This window comes from Diceros bicornis, chromosome 29 (assembly GCF_020826845.1).
Source record: "Diceros bicornis minor isolate mBicDic1 chromosome 29, mDicBic1.mat.cur, whole genome shotgun sequence".
Lineage (NCBI taxonomy): Eukaryota > Metazoa > Chordata > Mammalia > Perissodactyla > Rhinocerotidae > Diceros > Diceros bicornis.
Window position 1 is genome coordinate 36,660,381 of NC_080768.1, and position 16,969 is coordinate 36,677,349.

Consider the following 16,969-nt stretch of genomic DNA (forward strand, 5'->3'; position numbering starts at 1 on the left):
TAATACCTGTTTTAAAGTTATTTTTTTACTAATCTCAAAATCCTGGATTATTTCAGGATCTGTTCTCTTTCTGATTCTTTTAATCACATATGTAATATTTTTTAATCGTATACTGGCCATATTCAATGTAGAGCTTGTGACTCTTTGCTCCAAGGAGTTTTTCCTTTTGTTCTAGCCAGCAATTAACTCAGCTGGAACCAGTTTCCAAACTCTACTTTCCTGTGTTTGGAGACAGCCAAAATCTCTTCTCAGTTTTTCCAGCTTTTCTGGTCTTACTTTCCGCTAAGCTACTTGAGCGCACTTTCACATATTGTCAGTTCAGATGTAAGTAAAGAAGTTACACCTGAGTTAAGAGCACACGTTTTTGGGGCCTCATTCTGTGTCTTTTCTTTTCCTGGATATTGCACCTCAGTTTCTAGGCACTCTGAAGCCAGTCAGTAAGGTTGGGTTTTTTGTTGAAACATTAGCTACTTTGTGCTGCCCTGCCTCTGGAAGTGCCCTCAGGTGAAAACCAATATAAATGCAAATATCAGTAAATGTACTTTTCTTCTTTCTAGTGTTGATTCGATTCTCCCACAGTTTCCTGCCTGCCTTTGTAGTTGGAGTGCCCCAGGATCTGCTTCAGCAGCCCAGATTCACAGTTCGGATCCCAGGCACAGACCTACATCACTCACCAGCCACACTGTGGTGGCATCCCACATGCAAAATAGAGGAAGATTGGCACAGATGTTAGCACAGGGCGAGTCTTCCTCTGCAAAAAACATATACATATTTTTTTCCACAGTTTATATTTGTGATCAGTGAGAGGGTTAATCCAAGGCAAACTACTGTACCATTACACTCAAGTAATTTTAAAATGAAAATTTTCTCTTTTGGATTCATTTTGGTTTTTTTACCTCTACCTTGCAAAATTAAGTCAAAAGAATATGAAAAAATAAGTTTTCAATGATTTTTAACTTGATTCTAATGACTGAGAATGTTGTGTTTAATCTATAACAGGAAAAAAAATGAGTGTGTATTTATTCTTTTTGAATCTGTGGGGAAAATTTTGGATAATTGAGCCAAATGCTCGTCTAATAATCTTGTAAATCTATTTTGAAAACAGAATATTTGACACATAAACACAAGCATATATGTTTTATATATTTGAAAATAGTACCTGTAACATGAATTATTCTAATAGAAATATGTATTTTATTTTTCAGAATTTTTGCTACTACCAAGGGTATATTGAAGGTTATCCAAACTCAGTGGTGATCGTTAGCACATGTACTGGACTCAGGTTGTGATATATAATTTTATGACTGCAAAATACACTATTTTTTTAGAAATAATTTTTAAATTTTTGAAAGTATATTCAAAAGTTCTAAATTGAGCCATGACTTTTGTGGGAAACTGCCATTAGAAAAGCATAGTATGGAAATTCTTGTAATGTCTCCTACCCTTATCCTGAACTAAGATTTTTGATAGATTTGGAGACCATGAAATATTAATAGCTAGGTGAATACCAGCAGCATTACTATTCTGTGCCACTCAGCAAGTTTGTGGATACTCAGTAACTTTTTCTTACTTTACCACCTAAGACTCAGACTGAAAATAATCTGTATACTATTAAAAACACTGATTAAGTGGCATTTTATTGACTTTAAAAAATGCATTATTTTATTTATTCACTTATTTTTTGGAATTTGTAGGGGCATACTGCAGTTTGAAAATGTAAGTTATGGAATCGAGCCCTTGGAGCCTTCAATTGGTTTTGAACATGTGATTTATCAAGTAAAACATAAGGATGCAGGTGTTTCTTTATATGCTGAGAAGGACATTGAGTCAAGAGAAGTGCCCTATAAAATACAAAGTATAAAGGTAGGTGTTTAATTGAGTAAACTATACGGTTATTACTATGTAGCAATATAAACAATACTATTTGATAAACAAATTATTTACACTAATATATATTATAGATAGATAAATATACCAGAAACTTCATAACTTATATTGTAAACCTTAAAACTAGTCATTCAGTTTTCCAGAACTCCAATTTGGCATTTTCCACTGTTAGTGGCATTTTTTTCCCGTGATCTAGACCTTTATTGTTTGCAGATGCACTTCCTTCTCCATATCCATTATGTCAAAATTTTGATATAATAATCACAAATGCCATTCGCATAAATATTGAAGGTACATACCTAGGGTACTGAGAATCACCAGTATCTTTTAAGGCAACTGCCTCAGAGGATGCCATTACATTTTCCTCAAGAAATGCAGGGTTAGTCTCCTTATACAGGTGTAGAGAGGCTGCTTCTGCTGGCAAAGACGACTCATCAAAATTTAGGGGTTCAATGACCCTAGCTTCATCAGAGTCTTCCCATGTGTCCCCATTCCAATTTTCAGCATCTCATTTCTTCCTAATTAATGCCCTCACTTTAACAGTAGATACCTTGTGAGGTTGGAAATTCAGTTTGTGTTGTAACTCATCCACTCAGAATGAGACTTTGGGTTTGGTTTTCAACAATCTCAGTTCTGCAGCTACAGTAGTTAAGAATCTCTTTCAGGGCAGATATTTCTCCAGAGAAACAGAACCAACAGGATATATGTATACACGTGTGTGTGTGTATATGTATATATATATTTATGCACACACACACAAATGTGAGGAGAGAGAGAAAATTTTAGGGTAGATTGGCAGGCTGGAGACCCAGGGAAGTTTCATCGAAGTCCAAAGGCAGTCTGGAGGCAGAATTCCTGCTTGCTGAGGAGGTAGTCTTTGTTCTAATAAGGCCTTCAACTGATTAGATGAGATCCATCCATAATATGAATGGTAATCTGCTCTACTCAATGTCCACCAACCTAAATGTTTATCTTATCCAAAAATCACAATCACAGAAACATCCAGAATAATGTTTGACCAAAAATCTGGGTATTGTGGCCCAGTCAAGTGAAGGTAAAATTAATCATCACAACAGGGTTACAAAATTTATTCCTATATTTCTTCTAAATTTTTATTGTTTAATCTCTTACATTTTAATATATGATCTAATTTAAATTAATTTTTATATGGAGTGAGTTAGGGTTCTAAATTAATCTTTTTTACATGGATATCACGTTTTCCCAACAGCATTTGTTGAAAAGACTATTCTTTGTTCCATTGAATTTTCATTGCCCTTTTTTTTCAAAGATCAGTTGACTGTAAAAGTTAGGGATTATTTCTGCACTTGCAATTATGTTTCATTGATCTTTATGTCTATTCTTATGCCAGAACCACACTTTTTTTTACTACCATACCGTTGATGTAAGTTTTCAAATCAGTAAGTGTACATTCCTCAATAATGTTCTTTTTTGAGATTGTTTTGGCTATTCTTGGTACTATGCATTTCGAAATGAATTTTAAATTTCATTTATTGTCAATTCCCTTAAAAAGCCATCTGGAATTGTGTTGATTCTGTAGATTAATCTGGGGAATGTTACCATTTAACAGTATTAACTCTTCCTATCCATGAACATTGAATATCTTTTTGTTTTTAGATCTTCCTTAGTTCCTTTCTGCAATGTTTTGTGTGGTTCAGTCCTCAAGTCATCAACAAAACTTCTTTTGTAAAATTTATTTTTATAAATTTTATCATTTAAATGCTGTTGCACATTTAATTTTCATTTCAAATTTGGATTTCTCATTATTAGTATTTGTAAATTATTGATTTTTGTATACTAATTTTATATTCTACTAATTTGTTAAAATTGCTTATTAGTTTTTTATTGGACTCTGTGATTGTCTATGTACAAGATCATGTCATCTTAAATAAAAATAGTTTATGTTCTTCCTTTTCAATTAGGATACTTTTCATTTCTTTTTTATTGCCTAGTTGCTCTAGTTAGCACCTCCAGTATAATGTTGAATAACTGAAAAGAGATATCCTTGTCTTGTGCTTATCTTAGGAGGAAAGGATTCAGCCCATCACTGTTAAGTATAATATTAACGGTGAAATAAAACAAAAACTCCCTGGAATTTTTGACTCACTTTACTTTCTGATAAAACTCTCCTGCTTTTCATTCTATCTCACTTTTTCTGACTTTTCCTTATACACTCACATTCTAGATATTGATATTTCCTATATTATATCTCAAGGTTTTGTTTGTCTTATATATTTTTCCATGGCATTACCTCCTGTGATTTACAGAGATCTCTCATTCTCATTCCTAAATTTTTCCTGAGCTATTGATCCCATATTGGACATAATGGTTGCCCAGGTTAAACAAAATAGACAAACATGCACATTATCTATCTACCTACTTATCTATTTATTTATCTATCATCTTTCTATCTAATCTATCATCTTCATGTCCCTTCTCCCTGAATATTCTCACCAATTATCTTTGACATCTTTTAAATTTAGTTCTTTAATCCATTTATATTGCAATTGGATCATCCACTACTGTTCCCTATCTTCTTGCCTAGATCTAATTCTTTAGTATTTACTTGACCAAAACAAACTTTTGTGTAATTGGAGTCATCTTTATAGAACACATATCAAAACAATTTGTCTCCTCACATGGCTACTTTCTCTTACTAAACAAAATGGCTTTTGACGTCTTTTGAAACCTAACACTTGAATACCTTTCCAACACACACATTTCCTGGCATTCTTTTATGCACCCTTATCATAAGTTTTTATTTATTTGGCTAAAATGGACTACATATCTTCTCTTCATGAAAGCTTATTGTTCAGTAAATGAATGAATAAATTATTATTAACTAAATATCACCCATCCCAATCTCAAAGATGAGAATGAACAAAAATTACTTCAGGAAATGTTAGGCAATTAACATTTATGTTGGTTAAAACAAGGAAATAGTTTTGAATCCCTCAATCCGTTAATATATTGTTTCTCTCAATTAATTTAAATGTTTATTTTTCTTCTCTAGTAAAGTACTGTCATTTCCTTGTTTAGGGACTTTAATAAAAGGATGAAAAGTTATCATGAAACATTTGGTGCTTAATTTTGGATGGAAATGATAAGAAACCAGTTAGACCATAAGGGGATTTCATCTGTGTTTTTTGAACAAAACCGTCAAATTTCCAAGGCTTGGGCTAAGCAAGAATTCTAAATTACTATAACCATCACTTTTTTGACCTGTACTAAATCCCAGATTTGTTGTTTCCTCTTTAGTGCTCCTTTTACATGGAGCACTTTTATAGGGTAAATAGTTTGACTAAATGTGATAGTTTTGAACTTTCAAGGGATTAAATATCAATGTAAAAAAGAAAAAATGCAGGCAAAATAAGCATAACAAACGTTTCCCCAGTTTCTAAAATTTTATCCTCCTTCTCTACTTCTAGATATTTGCCCAATGCTTATAGATAGTATGCTATTTTAGTAACAAATAGTTTGAGTTATCTACACAAAAGTCTTAAAGTGCTTGCAAAGCCTGTCATTCAAGTTTTCCCTGGTGCATTTCTCCTAGGTTACCTTCATGTGAAAATAAGTAACATTTTATCAATAGTAGTTAAAACAATTATTACTTTATCCCCATTTTTTGGCAAAGTCTAAGTCACATAAATGATAAGCCAGAGTTTAAACCCTGTTAAGCCTCTCTTTTACGCCTAATTTAACCACTATGATCTAAGTGGATGACATCATACCTAGAAGCTACTTCTTGAGATATCTATGATCCAGTTTAAGAAAGTCAGTCATGTTGAATCTATGTTGCTCACTTTTTTCTGAAGTGATTTATTCAAGGATTAACTTTATCCTTCAGATGAAATCCTACCCCTCTAAACACAGAATTGTGTCCTTACTCTCTCAGGGTTATAGATAAAACCAAACCACAGTATGTATATGCATAATGGCATCATTAAACTAATAGAAATACACACATTTTGTAATGGGGAGTCAAGGAAAGAGTTTCTTCAGAGAAGAGACTAATATGAGTAGCCCAGTACCAATGATAATATGGAGAATGGAAGGTAGAGGAAAGTTGTTTTATGAGTAAATTAAATGGTTGATTAAATACAAAAGATGTGACAAAGGCAGCATTCTGAAAATGATTCTGTGATACCTAGTTTTTCTTATATTATCTGGTTCCATTTTTACGCATAAAATCAGATTTTTCAACATTGAATTCATGAAGTAGTGATATACATTAAAATATTTAAGTAATTCTTCAATTTTGATGCAAAGTTTGTGGATATTTTTCAGCCACTTGCAGAATTCTCTTGGTATATAGAAATGCATCTTGTAGTTGAAAAAAAATTGGTAAGTATATTCTGATTTATCTGTCTTATGTAAATTTATATTAGCAATGAGGAGTTATAAAAAATTGGGATAAAGTTTTAAGACAGGACAAAAAATGATAATTTTGCTTTATCTGTGCTTTAATGTATTTTAAATTACTAGTATCAGTAGTAAATTGGAAATCAACTGTCTATGTTTATTCCTAATTTTATATAAATAATGTAAATTAAAACAATTACTACATTTAGAATAGTTTCCTAGTAATTTTTATCCATCCTTCCCATCCCCCTAGTGCCTGGCAACCACTGATCTTTTTATTGTCTCCATAGTTTTGCCTTTTTCAGAATGTCATGTAGTTGAAATACACAGTATGTAGCCGTTACAGATTGGCTTCTTTCACTTAGTAATACACTTTTAACCTTCCTCCATGCCTTTTCATGGCTTGATAGCTCATTTCTTTTTAGCGCTGACTAATATTCCATTATCTGGATTTACCACAGATTATTGATTCACCTACTGAAGGACATGTTTGTTGCTTCCAAGTTTTGGCAATTATGAATAAAGCTGCTATAAACACCCAAGTGCAGGTTTTTGTGTGTACATAAATTTCAACTCCTTTGGGTAAATACCAAGGAACATGATTGCTGAATCATATGATAAGAGGATTTTTCATTTTGTAAGAAACTGCCAGACTGTCTTCCAAAGTGGCTGTGCCGTTTTGCATTCAGCACCTTAAATATATCATCCCATCATTTTCTGGCCTCTGAAGTTTCTGCTGAAAAATTGGCTAGTAATCTTATTATCAATCCCTTTTATGTGATTAGTTACTTGTCTCTTACTGCTTTAAATATTCTGTCTTTAGCTTTTGACAGTTTGATTATAATGTTTTTTATTATAAAGTGTCAATTGGTGTGTCTCCTTGGGTTTATCCTTTTTAGATTTCATTGAGGTTCCAGGATTTGTAGGTTCATGTGTTTCATCAAATTTGAGAAGTTTTTGACCATTGTTTCATTAAATAATCTCTCTTCTTCTTCTGGAACTCCCATAATTCGTATATTGTTCTGCAAAATGGTATCCCACATGTCCCTTTTTTTAATTTCTGGTTCCTAGCCTCAATAATTTCGATTTTCCTAACCTTAAGTTTGCTGATTCTTTCTTTTGCCCCTTCAAATCTGCTGTGGAATCCTTCTAGTGAATTTTCAATTCAGTTATTTCATTTTTCAGCTCCATAATTTATATTTAGTTCCTTTTAATAATTTCTGTATCTTTGTTGATATTCTCATTTGGTTCATATATCATTTTCCTGATTTCTCTTAGTTCTTTGTCTGTGTTTTCCTTTAGCTCTTTGAGCATATTTTAGATAGTTGTTTTAAAGACTTTGTCTGGTGAATACACTTCCTCAGGTATGATTTCTCCCAATTTATTTGGTTCCTTGGGGAATGCTTTTTTGTTTCTTTGTTTGCCTTATGATATAGACTGAATGTTTGTGTCCCTTCAAAATTCATTTCAAAACCTAATACAGTGTGATGATATTTGGAGGTGGGACCTTTCGGAGTGGCTTAGGTCATGAAGGGGGAGCCCTCATGAATCAGATTAGTTCCCTTATGAAAGAGACTGCGAGAGTTCCCTCATCCCTTCTGCCATGTGAGGACAAAGCAGGAAGATGGCAAGGAGGCCATTTATGAACAAGGAAGAGGGTTCTCATTAGACACCAGATCTGCTGGAGCCTTTATCTTAGACTTCCCAGCTTCCAGAACAGTGAGAAATAAAGGTTTGTTGTTGAAGCATGCAGTCCATGGTATTTTTGTTATGGGAGACTAAGACACCTTGTGATTTTTGTTGAAAATTTAGCATTTAAAAAAATAACCACCTCTTGCAGTTTTTGCACATTGGCTCTGTGCCAGGGCAGTCCTTCACTGATTAGCTGGGCTTGCGCTCAGTCTAGGGGTCAACTGAGGTGAAAATTTAGGATGTTCTCAGATCTTTTCTGAGCATATGTCTTGCTTGGGCCTATGTGTGGTTTTCTTAGCTCCACCATATACTCAGCTGCTTCTGAGTATCTCAGTTTCCCAAAGAGTCTCACCCCAGCTTCTCCTCAGGGCCTTAAATGGCCTGTTGTATTTCTGCACCTATAATCTCTTGCCCGAGGCATCTGCATGTCTGTCATCCTCCTGAAGCTTTCACAAGCAGTGGCTACTACTTTTTGCTGTCTGAAATCTGAGTTAGGTGAGACAGAAATCAGTCTTTCAGGAGCCTCCTGACATGTCAGAACATTGCAAATAAGCTTTTCTTTGATCCCCCTGGTTTGAGGGAGGGAACTGAGAACTGGGCTGCCATCTCCTCCAGATTAAACTGTGCCAGACTGGAGAGGGAGCAGGGCCAGGGTGTGTGAAAACACCACAAAATTTCCTGCCAGTTTCAAGGTGACTTGTGATTGGACATTTGCTAGGTTGCTATAGACCTTTGAATGTTTTTCAGAGCTGCTATACGGTTATTTCGGCCAGTTTCCGGTTGTCTTTTGATGTTTCCATATAGGAACAAGGGCTTGGAGCTTTCTAGCCCTCCATTTTGCTAATATCACTCCCCCTGAATGATAGTTTTAATTACTTGTTGTCATATTTTTATGAAAGCTACTTTAAAATCCTTGTCAGATAATTCTAACAGATGATTTACCTTGGTGTTTACATATATTGATTGACTTTTCTCACTCAAGTTGTGATTTCCTGGTTCTTGGCATGGCAAATGATTCTTAATTGCTTTCTGGACATTTTGACTATTATGTTATGAGATTCTGCATTCTGCTTAAATGTTTTATTTATTCATTTACCTATCTTAGTTTTAACACACCAGTCTTGACCTAGTTATGGGGGTTTTATTCAATGACGAAAGTTTTCAGAGCTTTTGTGATGCTATTTTGTTTTTCCTAGTTTGCTTGGTGCTTCTGTGGGTCCTACTGATACCTGCCTGTGCTGCCTACAGAAGTGGAAGGAGCTTCCTCTGTCCTCCCATTGCCTCTGAATAGGGAATTATAGATGTTGGGCAAAGTGTCTCCCTGGTCCACCGAGTGCCAGTGGGACTCCTGCTCACATTCTTCCAGTGCTCTTTGTGGGGCAAAGAAGCTACTTCCCAGGGTCATTATGCCTAGTGTGTTCTAGGTGGGGGTAGAAGACATCAGGCCTGTGGAGGTGGAGCTAGTTTGTGTCAGCAGAGCTTCACTCATTCCCTGTGGATACTGCCAATGGGCTCTTCTCTGGTCCAGGCCACCTGTTGTCTTAAAAAGGGTCATAAGAGACTCTATGCTATAGACCAGAGGTTACTACTCCAGGAAACATAGTTTTAGTGGGTTTCTCACCTCATTCCTACCTGGGCTATTTTTTTGCCACTGGATGGGGTATTGGGAGTTGCTGGGTTGCTATGTTTTTCCTCCATGCCTAGCACCCTTGTTTCAAGGTTTATAATTTTTTATAGTTTTACTCATGGTCAGGGGGATGGAGAAAGATGAGGCTACACCATCTTGTCTGAAACAGAAGCCTCCACAATACAGGTTGAAATTTAAATTATTGTTTTTTGCAAGTGTTTTTTTAAACTGATTTAAGAGAAGAAAAGATATTTATTGTGTTTTATACTTACTTTGCAATTGACATTAATTAATGCTCCTTATTATCTCTGAGTAGATATGAGTTACAGTCTTGTGTCATCTCTTTTCAACCTGAAGGAAATTTCTTGATTATTATTTCTTTCCTTATTATTTGTGTAAGGCACTTTGGCTATGAATGATTTTTCTCTCTTTTTTTTTTTTTTTTTAGTTTGGGAATGTCTTTCTGTTGCCTTTAATTTTAGAGAATAGTTTTGCAGGATATAGAATTCTTGATTGAGAGTATTTTCTTTTAGCACTTTGAATTTGTCACCCCACTTGGTCTCCATTGACTCTGATGAGAAGTCAGCTCTTAACCTTGTTGTACCTCCCCTGTTGTAATGGATCATTTTTCTCTTTTCACTTTAAAGATTTTCTCCTTATGGTTGATGTCCAGTAACAACTATGATGTGTCAATGTGTGAATGTCTTTGATTTTATCTTACATGCAGTTTGTTGAGTCTATATAATGGGTAGATTAATTATGTTCATTAAATTTGGGGAGTTTTTAGCCATTAATTACTCAAGTGTTTTTTGCCCTTTTCTATCTCTTGTCTCCTTCTAATCCTCCCATTATATAAGTGTTGGTTTGCTTTATGAGAGCAAACAGATGTCTGAGATTCTTTTCATTTTACTTCTTTTTTTTGTTGTTCCTTTCTGTTCTTTATGTTGGATAATTTCTATTGATACACCATTGTGTTCATTTGTTCTTTCTGCTGGTAAGCCCATGTAATAAATTTTTCATTTTAGTTATTGTATTTTTCAACTCGAGTGTCCATTTAGTTTCTTTTTGTATATTATAACTTTCATTCTTTTTTTCTATTTTTCCAGCTTTATTCAGATACAATTGACCCATAACTGTAAATTTAATCTGTACATGTCGATTTGATACATTTACAAATTGCAAAATGATTACCACAGTAGTCTTAGCTACCATCTCCATCTCGTCATGTAATTGCCATTTTTTTGGTGTGGTGAGAACGTTTAAGATTTACTATCTTATCAGCATTCAAGCATATGATACCATTATTAGCTATAATCACCATGCTGTACATTATAATGCACAATTTATATTCTTTATTGATAGTCTCTTTTTTATGAGTCAATGTCATTATTCCTTTACTTCTTTAATTATGGTTCCCTTCAGTTCCATGTTTACAGTAGCTGCCTTGAAATTTTGTCTGCTAAGTCTAATAAGACCCACCTCATAGTTTCTAATAACTGCATTTATTGTATGTGAGTAACATTGTTTTGTTTTATTGTATATGTCATATTTTTGTTGAAAACTGGACATTGTATATAATATAGTTTCACAACTCTGGATCCTGAAAACTCTTCTTGCAGTTCTTGTTGCTGTTTTTATTTTTGCTTGTTTAATGTCTAATGCCTTGCTAGAGTAATTCTGTACGTTTTGTCTCCAATTCTGTAGGTTCTGTCTCCTACCAGTCTAGCAGATGTCTCTGCTTAATATATATATGTTTTTTTTTTTTTTGTGAGGAAGATCAGCTCTGAGCTAACATGTAATGCCAATCCTCCTCTTTTTTTGCTGAGGAAGATTGGCCCTGAGCTAACATCTGTGCCCTTCTTCCTCTACTTTATATAGGACGCCGCCACAGCATGGCTTGACAAGTGGTGCATCAGTGCATGCCAGGGATCCGAACCTGTGAACCCTGGGCCGCCAAAGCAGAGTGTATGCACTTAACAGCTTGCACCACCAGGCCGGCCCTGCTTAATATTTTTTTTATTCTTGTTTTTATTTTTAATCCAGGATTCCTAGTGGTTGACTTTGGATAAGCATTTCTTAGTGGTCAGCCAATAATTGCTCAGAGGCTATGCTCCAACAATTGAGCTAGTAAGCCTTCTACCCTTTGCAAATGGATATGTCTGTGGGTTGGGGAAAGTGTTCAATATTCAGGCAGTCCTCAAGTCAGGTAGGTTTTGATTTCTACAGGACTTTCCCACATCTCCTCTACTAGTAAGTAATGTCTCAAGTTCAGCAATGACCCTGTGAATATCTTCGACCCGCTGCAGTCTCTCCTGAGCATGAATGCTACCTTGTATATGCATGGAATATCCCAGAATATCAAAGACATATGGGAAATTGTAAGACTCATATGGCTGTTGTATTCCCTCCATCTCCGTGTTACATTTCTTGCTCGTCTTCTGGTCTGTTGCCTGAAACAACTGATATCACAACCTAAGTTTAGCTGTGATAATGACTTTCAATGTTTATTTGCCACAGAGCTCACTATTGTTTTTGCCAATGTACCTGGGCATGTGGTTTTGCCCCTTCTCTGCTCCAAATCAAGTCATCCTCCTCTGATAGGGAAGCTGCTAAAATTTATGGCTTGACCTACTAGAGTAGAATTATCACACAACATGACTTGAGATGCGGATGGGGATAGCCTCAGGTAAAATGCCACAGATTCCCAATGTTTTTACCATAGGATTACTAGTTTTACTTTAATAAATACTTCTCAATTTTTTGTATGCCTTTGATCAATTTCCAGAATCTTGAAATGTTTTATTAACAATTTCATCTTGTGTTATCATTGCTTATTATGGGAAGGATTTGCAGAGCTCATCGTTTCACCATCTCACGAGTCCCCCTTTCTGTAATTATATTTTTAATTCCCCAGTAGTTTATGAACTTTTCCTCGTATAGGTTTCACACATTTGCTAGGCATTTTGTTTCACCATTTTTTAAATTATATATTTCCATATATTCATACTTCTATTCCTTGTTGTTGTCATTTATAGATTCCTGAATCACTTTTTTGCATCAGTTTGCCTTTGCTGCATAACAAACTACTCCAAAATTTAGTGGCTTAATACAACTATTTATTTAGCTCATAATTCTTAAATTTTTCTGATCTCAGCAAGATTTTTTGTGTTGGACAGGCCTCACTTACGTATCTTTAGTAAGCTACCCATTTTCTTAGGGTTGACTCGTCCACAGTGTGTCTGGCATGTCTCATCTCTCCCCCACGTGGTGCCTCATCAGTCAGCAAACAATCCTATACTTTTTTTCTTACGTGCTGGTCGTGTTGATAGCGTTCCCCAAAATGGCAAGGGAAGACAAAATTCAAAGTGCAAGTGATTTAAAAGCCTCTTGTTACACTCTGATTGCCACAAATAAACAAAACAGTAACAAGATCTAGGCTCCAATTCAAGGGACAGAGAAATATACCACACTACAGAGTGCCATACATACAGGAACAGAAAGAATATGAATCAAGATTTGCATTTTTCCCACTTTTTTCCTGAAGAGTTTAGTACTTTGGTCACTGTTTCACTTTCTAATAATATTTGTATCATAATTTATTCTAATTTCAATGTTTAAATAAACGTTCCTTCCAATTTTCTTACTTTTCAATTCCTTGACTTGTCTACTTCAATAGTATTGTTTATCAGCCTGCTTCAGCCACCATTTCCCATGAATATACATTATACTTGATGCTTACTATGACATCATTCTTCCATACTCTTATATTCAAGCATTACAATCTATGACTACTTCCTCCTGTATTTTCATCTCTTTCTTAGTTTCCAGGCATCAACCCTTTTTGCCATCGAGACTTTCATCCATTAATCCTATCACTTTTTCATTGACTTTCACCATGTACTCAATCTTTCCCTTACAAATCATATATCCTATGGTTCATCATTGTTGTCACTCCTTTGCAAACACCCTCAACTCACTTGCCATTTTTTTTCCTTTAATTGCCTCCCTGGAAAAGCTTCAAACCTGATTAAATCAAAGTCTACAAATAATCTGTTCATAAATAAATAAAACACACAATAGGATAAACTGCTCTCTCTTTAATTTCACAAATCCCCAAACTTCACCATGCTTTCCACTTTCTATTGGTTACCTTGATGACTAATACTCAGTGATGAAATAGAACAAAGTAGAAGGGAAAGTCCACCAACTTTTATCACTTTATCGAACACTGAACTTGGAAATCTAATCATTTACCCTGCTTTCTTTGGTGTTATTATGGATGAAATAGTGCTCCAATCTAACATTAGAACTCAAATTGTGCACATTAGCACTCACCCACTCAAGTATATGACTCTAAAAAGTCCAGCCCACATCATCAATTTTCCTCAGTACTTGGCTATTTCCACGAGCAAGTAAGTATCTTTCCCTTTTAAAAACAAAACCAAACAATTAACAGTCTCCTTTCTCTTAGCTAACACACCCATATTTTGTTTTCATTTATAATATTTCTTGAAAGAGTTGTTTGTATTTACTGGTCCTGATTGCCTCTTCTAATGTTGTCTCTTCAACTAGTCCAATCTCATTTTTATTCCTGTCTCTACTTCCAAAATTAATTATAATGTAAACTTTATCTCCACCTTCCTAAATTAATTATTTCATTCAAAGAGTTAATCATACTCAACTATTTAGCATAATTTGAAACAATTAAGCATGTCACTATTTTCTAAGATTGAGCTATTAAAAACAGGTTACATGGATGGGGATTTTTTTTTATTTTTTTTTTTAATTTTTTGTTTATTGCAGTAACATTGGTTTATAACATTGTAAAAATTTCAGGTGTACATCATTGTACTTCTATTTCTGCATGGACTACATCATGTTCACCACCAAAATACTAATTACAACCCATCACCACACACATGTACCGAATTATCCCTTTCACCCTCCTCCCTCCCCCCTTCCCCTCTGGTAACCACCAATCCAATCTCTGTCCCTATGTGTTTGTTTATTGTTGTTATTATCTACTACTTAATGAAGGAAATCATACGGTACTTGACCTTCTCCCTCTGACTTATTTCACTTTGCATTATACCCTCAATGTCCATCCATGTTGTCACAAATGCCTGGATTTCATCGTTTCTTATGGCTGAGTAGTATTCCATTGTGTATATATACCACATCTTCTTTATCCATTCGTCCCTTGATGGGCACTTAGGTTGCTTCCAAGTCTTGGCTATTGTGAATAATGCTGCAATGAACACAGGGGTGCATGTACCTTTGCAAATTGGTATTTTCAAGTTCTTTGGATAAATACCCAACAGTGGAATAGCTGGATCATGTGGGAGTTCTATCCTTGATTTTTTGAGGAATCTCCATACTGTTTTTAAGTGGGGACTTCATTATCAGGAGATCTCTGTGTTCTTTCTTTGGGTAAGCACAGATGTCTGTATCTGTGTGTTTTTTCTTTAGGCTAGAAAAATTAATTAAATATATCTCTTGAATCTTAATTGGGGAAATTAAAAAAATTGCAGTTAAACTCCCTCTTTAGGGAAATGCCTCTTAACTGTTCTCCAGTCCAGAGACCCTTGACCATAACCTTGAAAGAATATAACAGCCCCCCGGCCCCAGTTTTAACTTACAGTGGAGAAGTACAGTCAATGAATTCCTTGAAAAGAAAAGAGGAGCTGTCCAACTGCTTCTTTTTTGTTTTTGTTTTTTTAAAGTTTATTGAGATATAATTTACATTCCAAAAGGTTCATCTATTTGAAGTGTACAATTAATAGTTTTTGGTATATTTACAGGGTTATGCAACCAGCACAATAATCTAATTTTAGAACATTTTCTCCATCCTGCAAAATGACTTTCATTCCCAATCCCCCTCTCCCTGCATCCTTACCTCACAGACCTAAGCAATCACTAAACTACTTTTTCAGTCTATGTAGATTTTCCTATTTTGGACATTTTATATAAATGGATCCATACAATAAGTCATCTTCTATTATTGCCTTTTTTCATTTATTATGTTTTTCAGGTTCATCCAAATTATAGCATATATTAGTACTTCATTCATTTTTATTGCCAAATATCATCCCATCATATGGATATGTCACTTTTGTTTAACCATTCATTAGCTGATGGACATTTGGGGTTTTTCCACTTTTTTGCTATTATGAGTAATACTAACATTATTTGTGTACAAGTTTTTGTGTGGATATACGATTTCATTTCTATTGGGTGGATACAAAAGATGAGAATTGCTGGATTATATGATAACTCTATGTTTCACATTTTGAGGAACTGAAAAATGGTTTTCAAAAGTGGTTGCTCCATTTTATATTCCACCAGCAATGTATAAATGTATGAGTTACAACATTTCCAAATTCTCAACTTTTCTTATTGTCTGTCTTTTGGATTATAGCCATCCTAGTGGGTGTGAATTGGTTTCTAATGGTGCTTTTGATTTGCATTTCTCTAATGTATAATGATGTTGAGAATATTTGCATTTTCTTACTAGCTATTTACATGTCTTATTTGGAGTAAAGTCTATTCAAATTCTTTACACATATTTTAGTTGGATTATTTGTCTTTTTATTGTTTAATTGTAAGTGTTCTTTATATATCCTGGATTCTACACCCCTATCGGATATATGATTTGCAAATATTTTTACGCATTCTGTGGATTGTCTTTTCATTTTCTTGATGATGTCATTTGAATCATAACATTTTTAAATTTTGGAAACATCAATCTTTCTCCATTTAATTTTTTTTGCTCTCTTCTTCAAATATCCTTTGACCACAAATATTAGAATTTATTTTTGGACATTCAATTCTATTTCATTGATCTGTAAGTCTAATTTAATACCAATAGCACACTGCCTTGATTACTGCAGTTTTGTGGTTAGTTTTGAAATTTGGGAGTATGAGTCCTCCAACTCTCTTCTTTTTATTTAAAATTGTTTTGGGCATTCTGCATCACTTTCATTTTCATATACATATTGAGATACACTTGTCAATTCCTGAAAAAAAAGATAGTTGGAATTTTGATAGGGATTATATTGTCTCTATAGACCAATTTGAAAATTATTGATGTCTTAAAAATATTAGGTCATCCAATCCATGAACACGAGGATGACGTTCCATTTATTTATGTCTTGCTTACTTTCTTTCAACAATGTTTTGTGGTTTTCAGTGTCAGTTTTGCCCTTCTTTTGTTAAATTTATTTCTCAATAGTTTATTATTTTTTGATGTGATTGTAAATGAATTAATTTTCTTAATTTAATTTTTGGATTTTTATTGCTTAATTTAATTTTTATTATTATTTCCAGCAATAGGAAATGCAATTGCTTTTTGTATCTTGATCTTGTATCTTTCAACTTTGCTAA

General features: G+C 34.3%; 1 protein-coding gene across 1 annotated transcript in view; it reads left to right on the plus strand.

Moving 5' to 3' along the window:
• The window catches only part of ADAM2 (ADAM metallopeptidase domain 2), a 141,110-nt gene that overhangs the window by 26,360 nt on the left and 97,781 nt on the right, over window positions 1-16,969 (plus strand). The window contains exons 5-7 of the mRNA XM_058525401.1: window positions 1,206-1,282; window positions 1,695-1,863; window positions 6,193-6,249. Of these exons, the coding sequence (XP_058381384.1) occupies window positions 1,206-1,282; window positions 1,695-1,863; window positions 6,193-6,249 (303 nt within the window). The remainder of the gene's footprint in view (window positions 1-1,205; window positions 1,283-1,694; window positions 1,864-6,192; window positions 6,250-16,969) is intronic.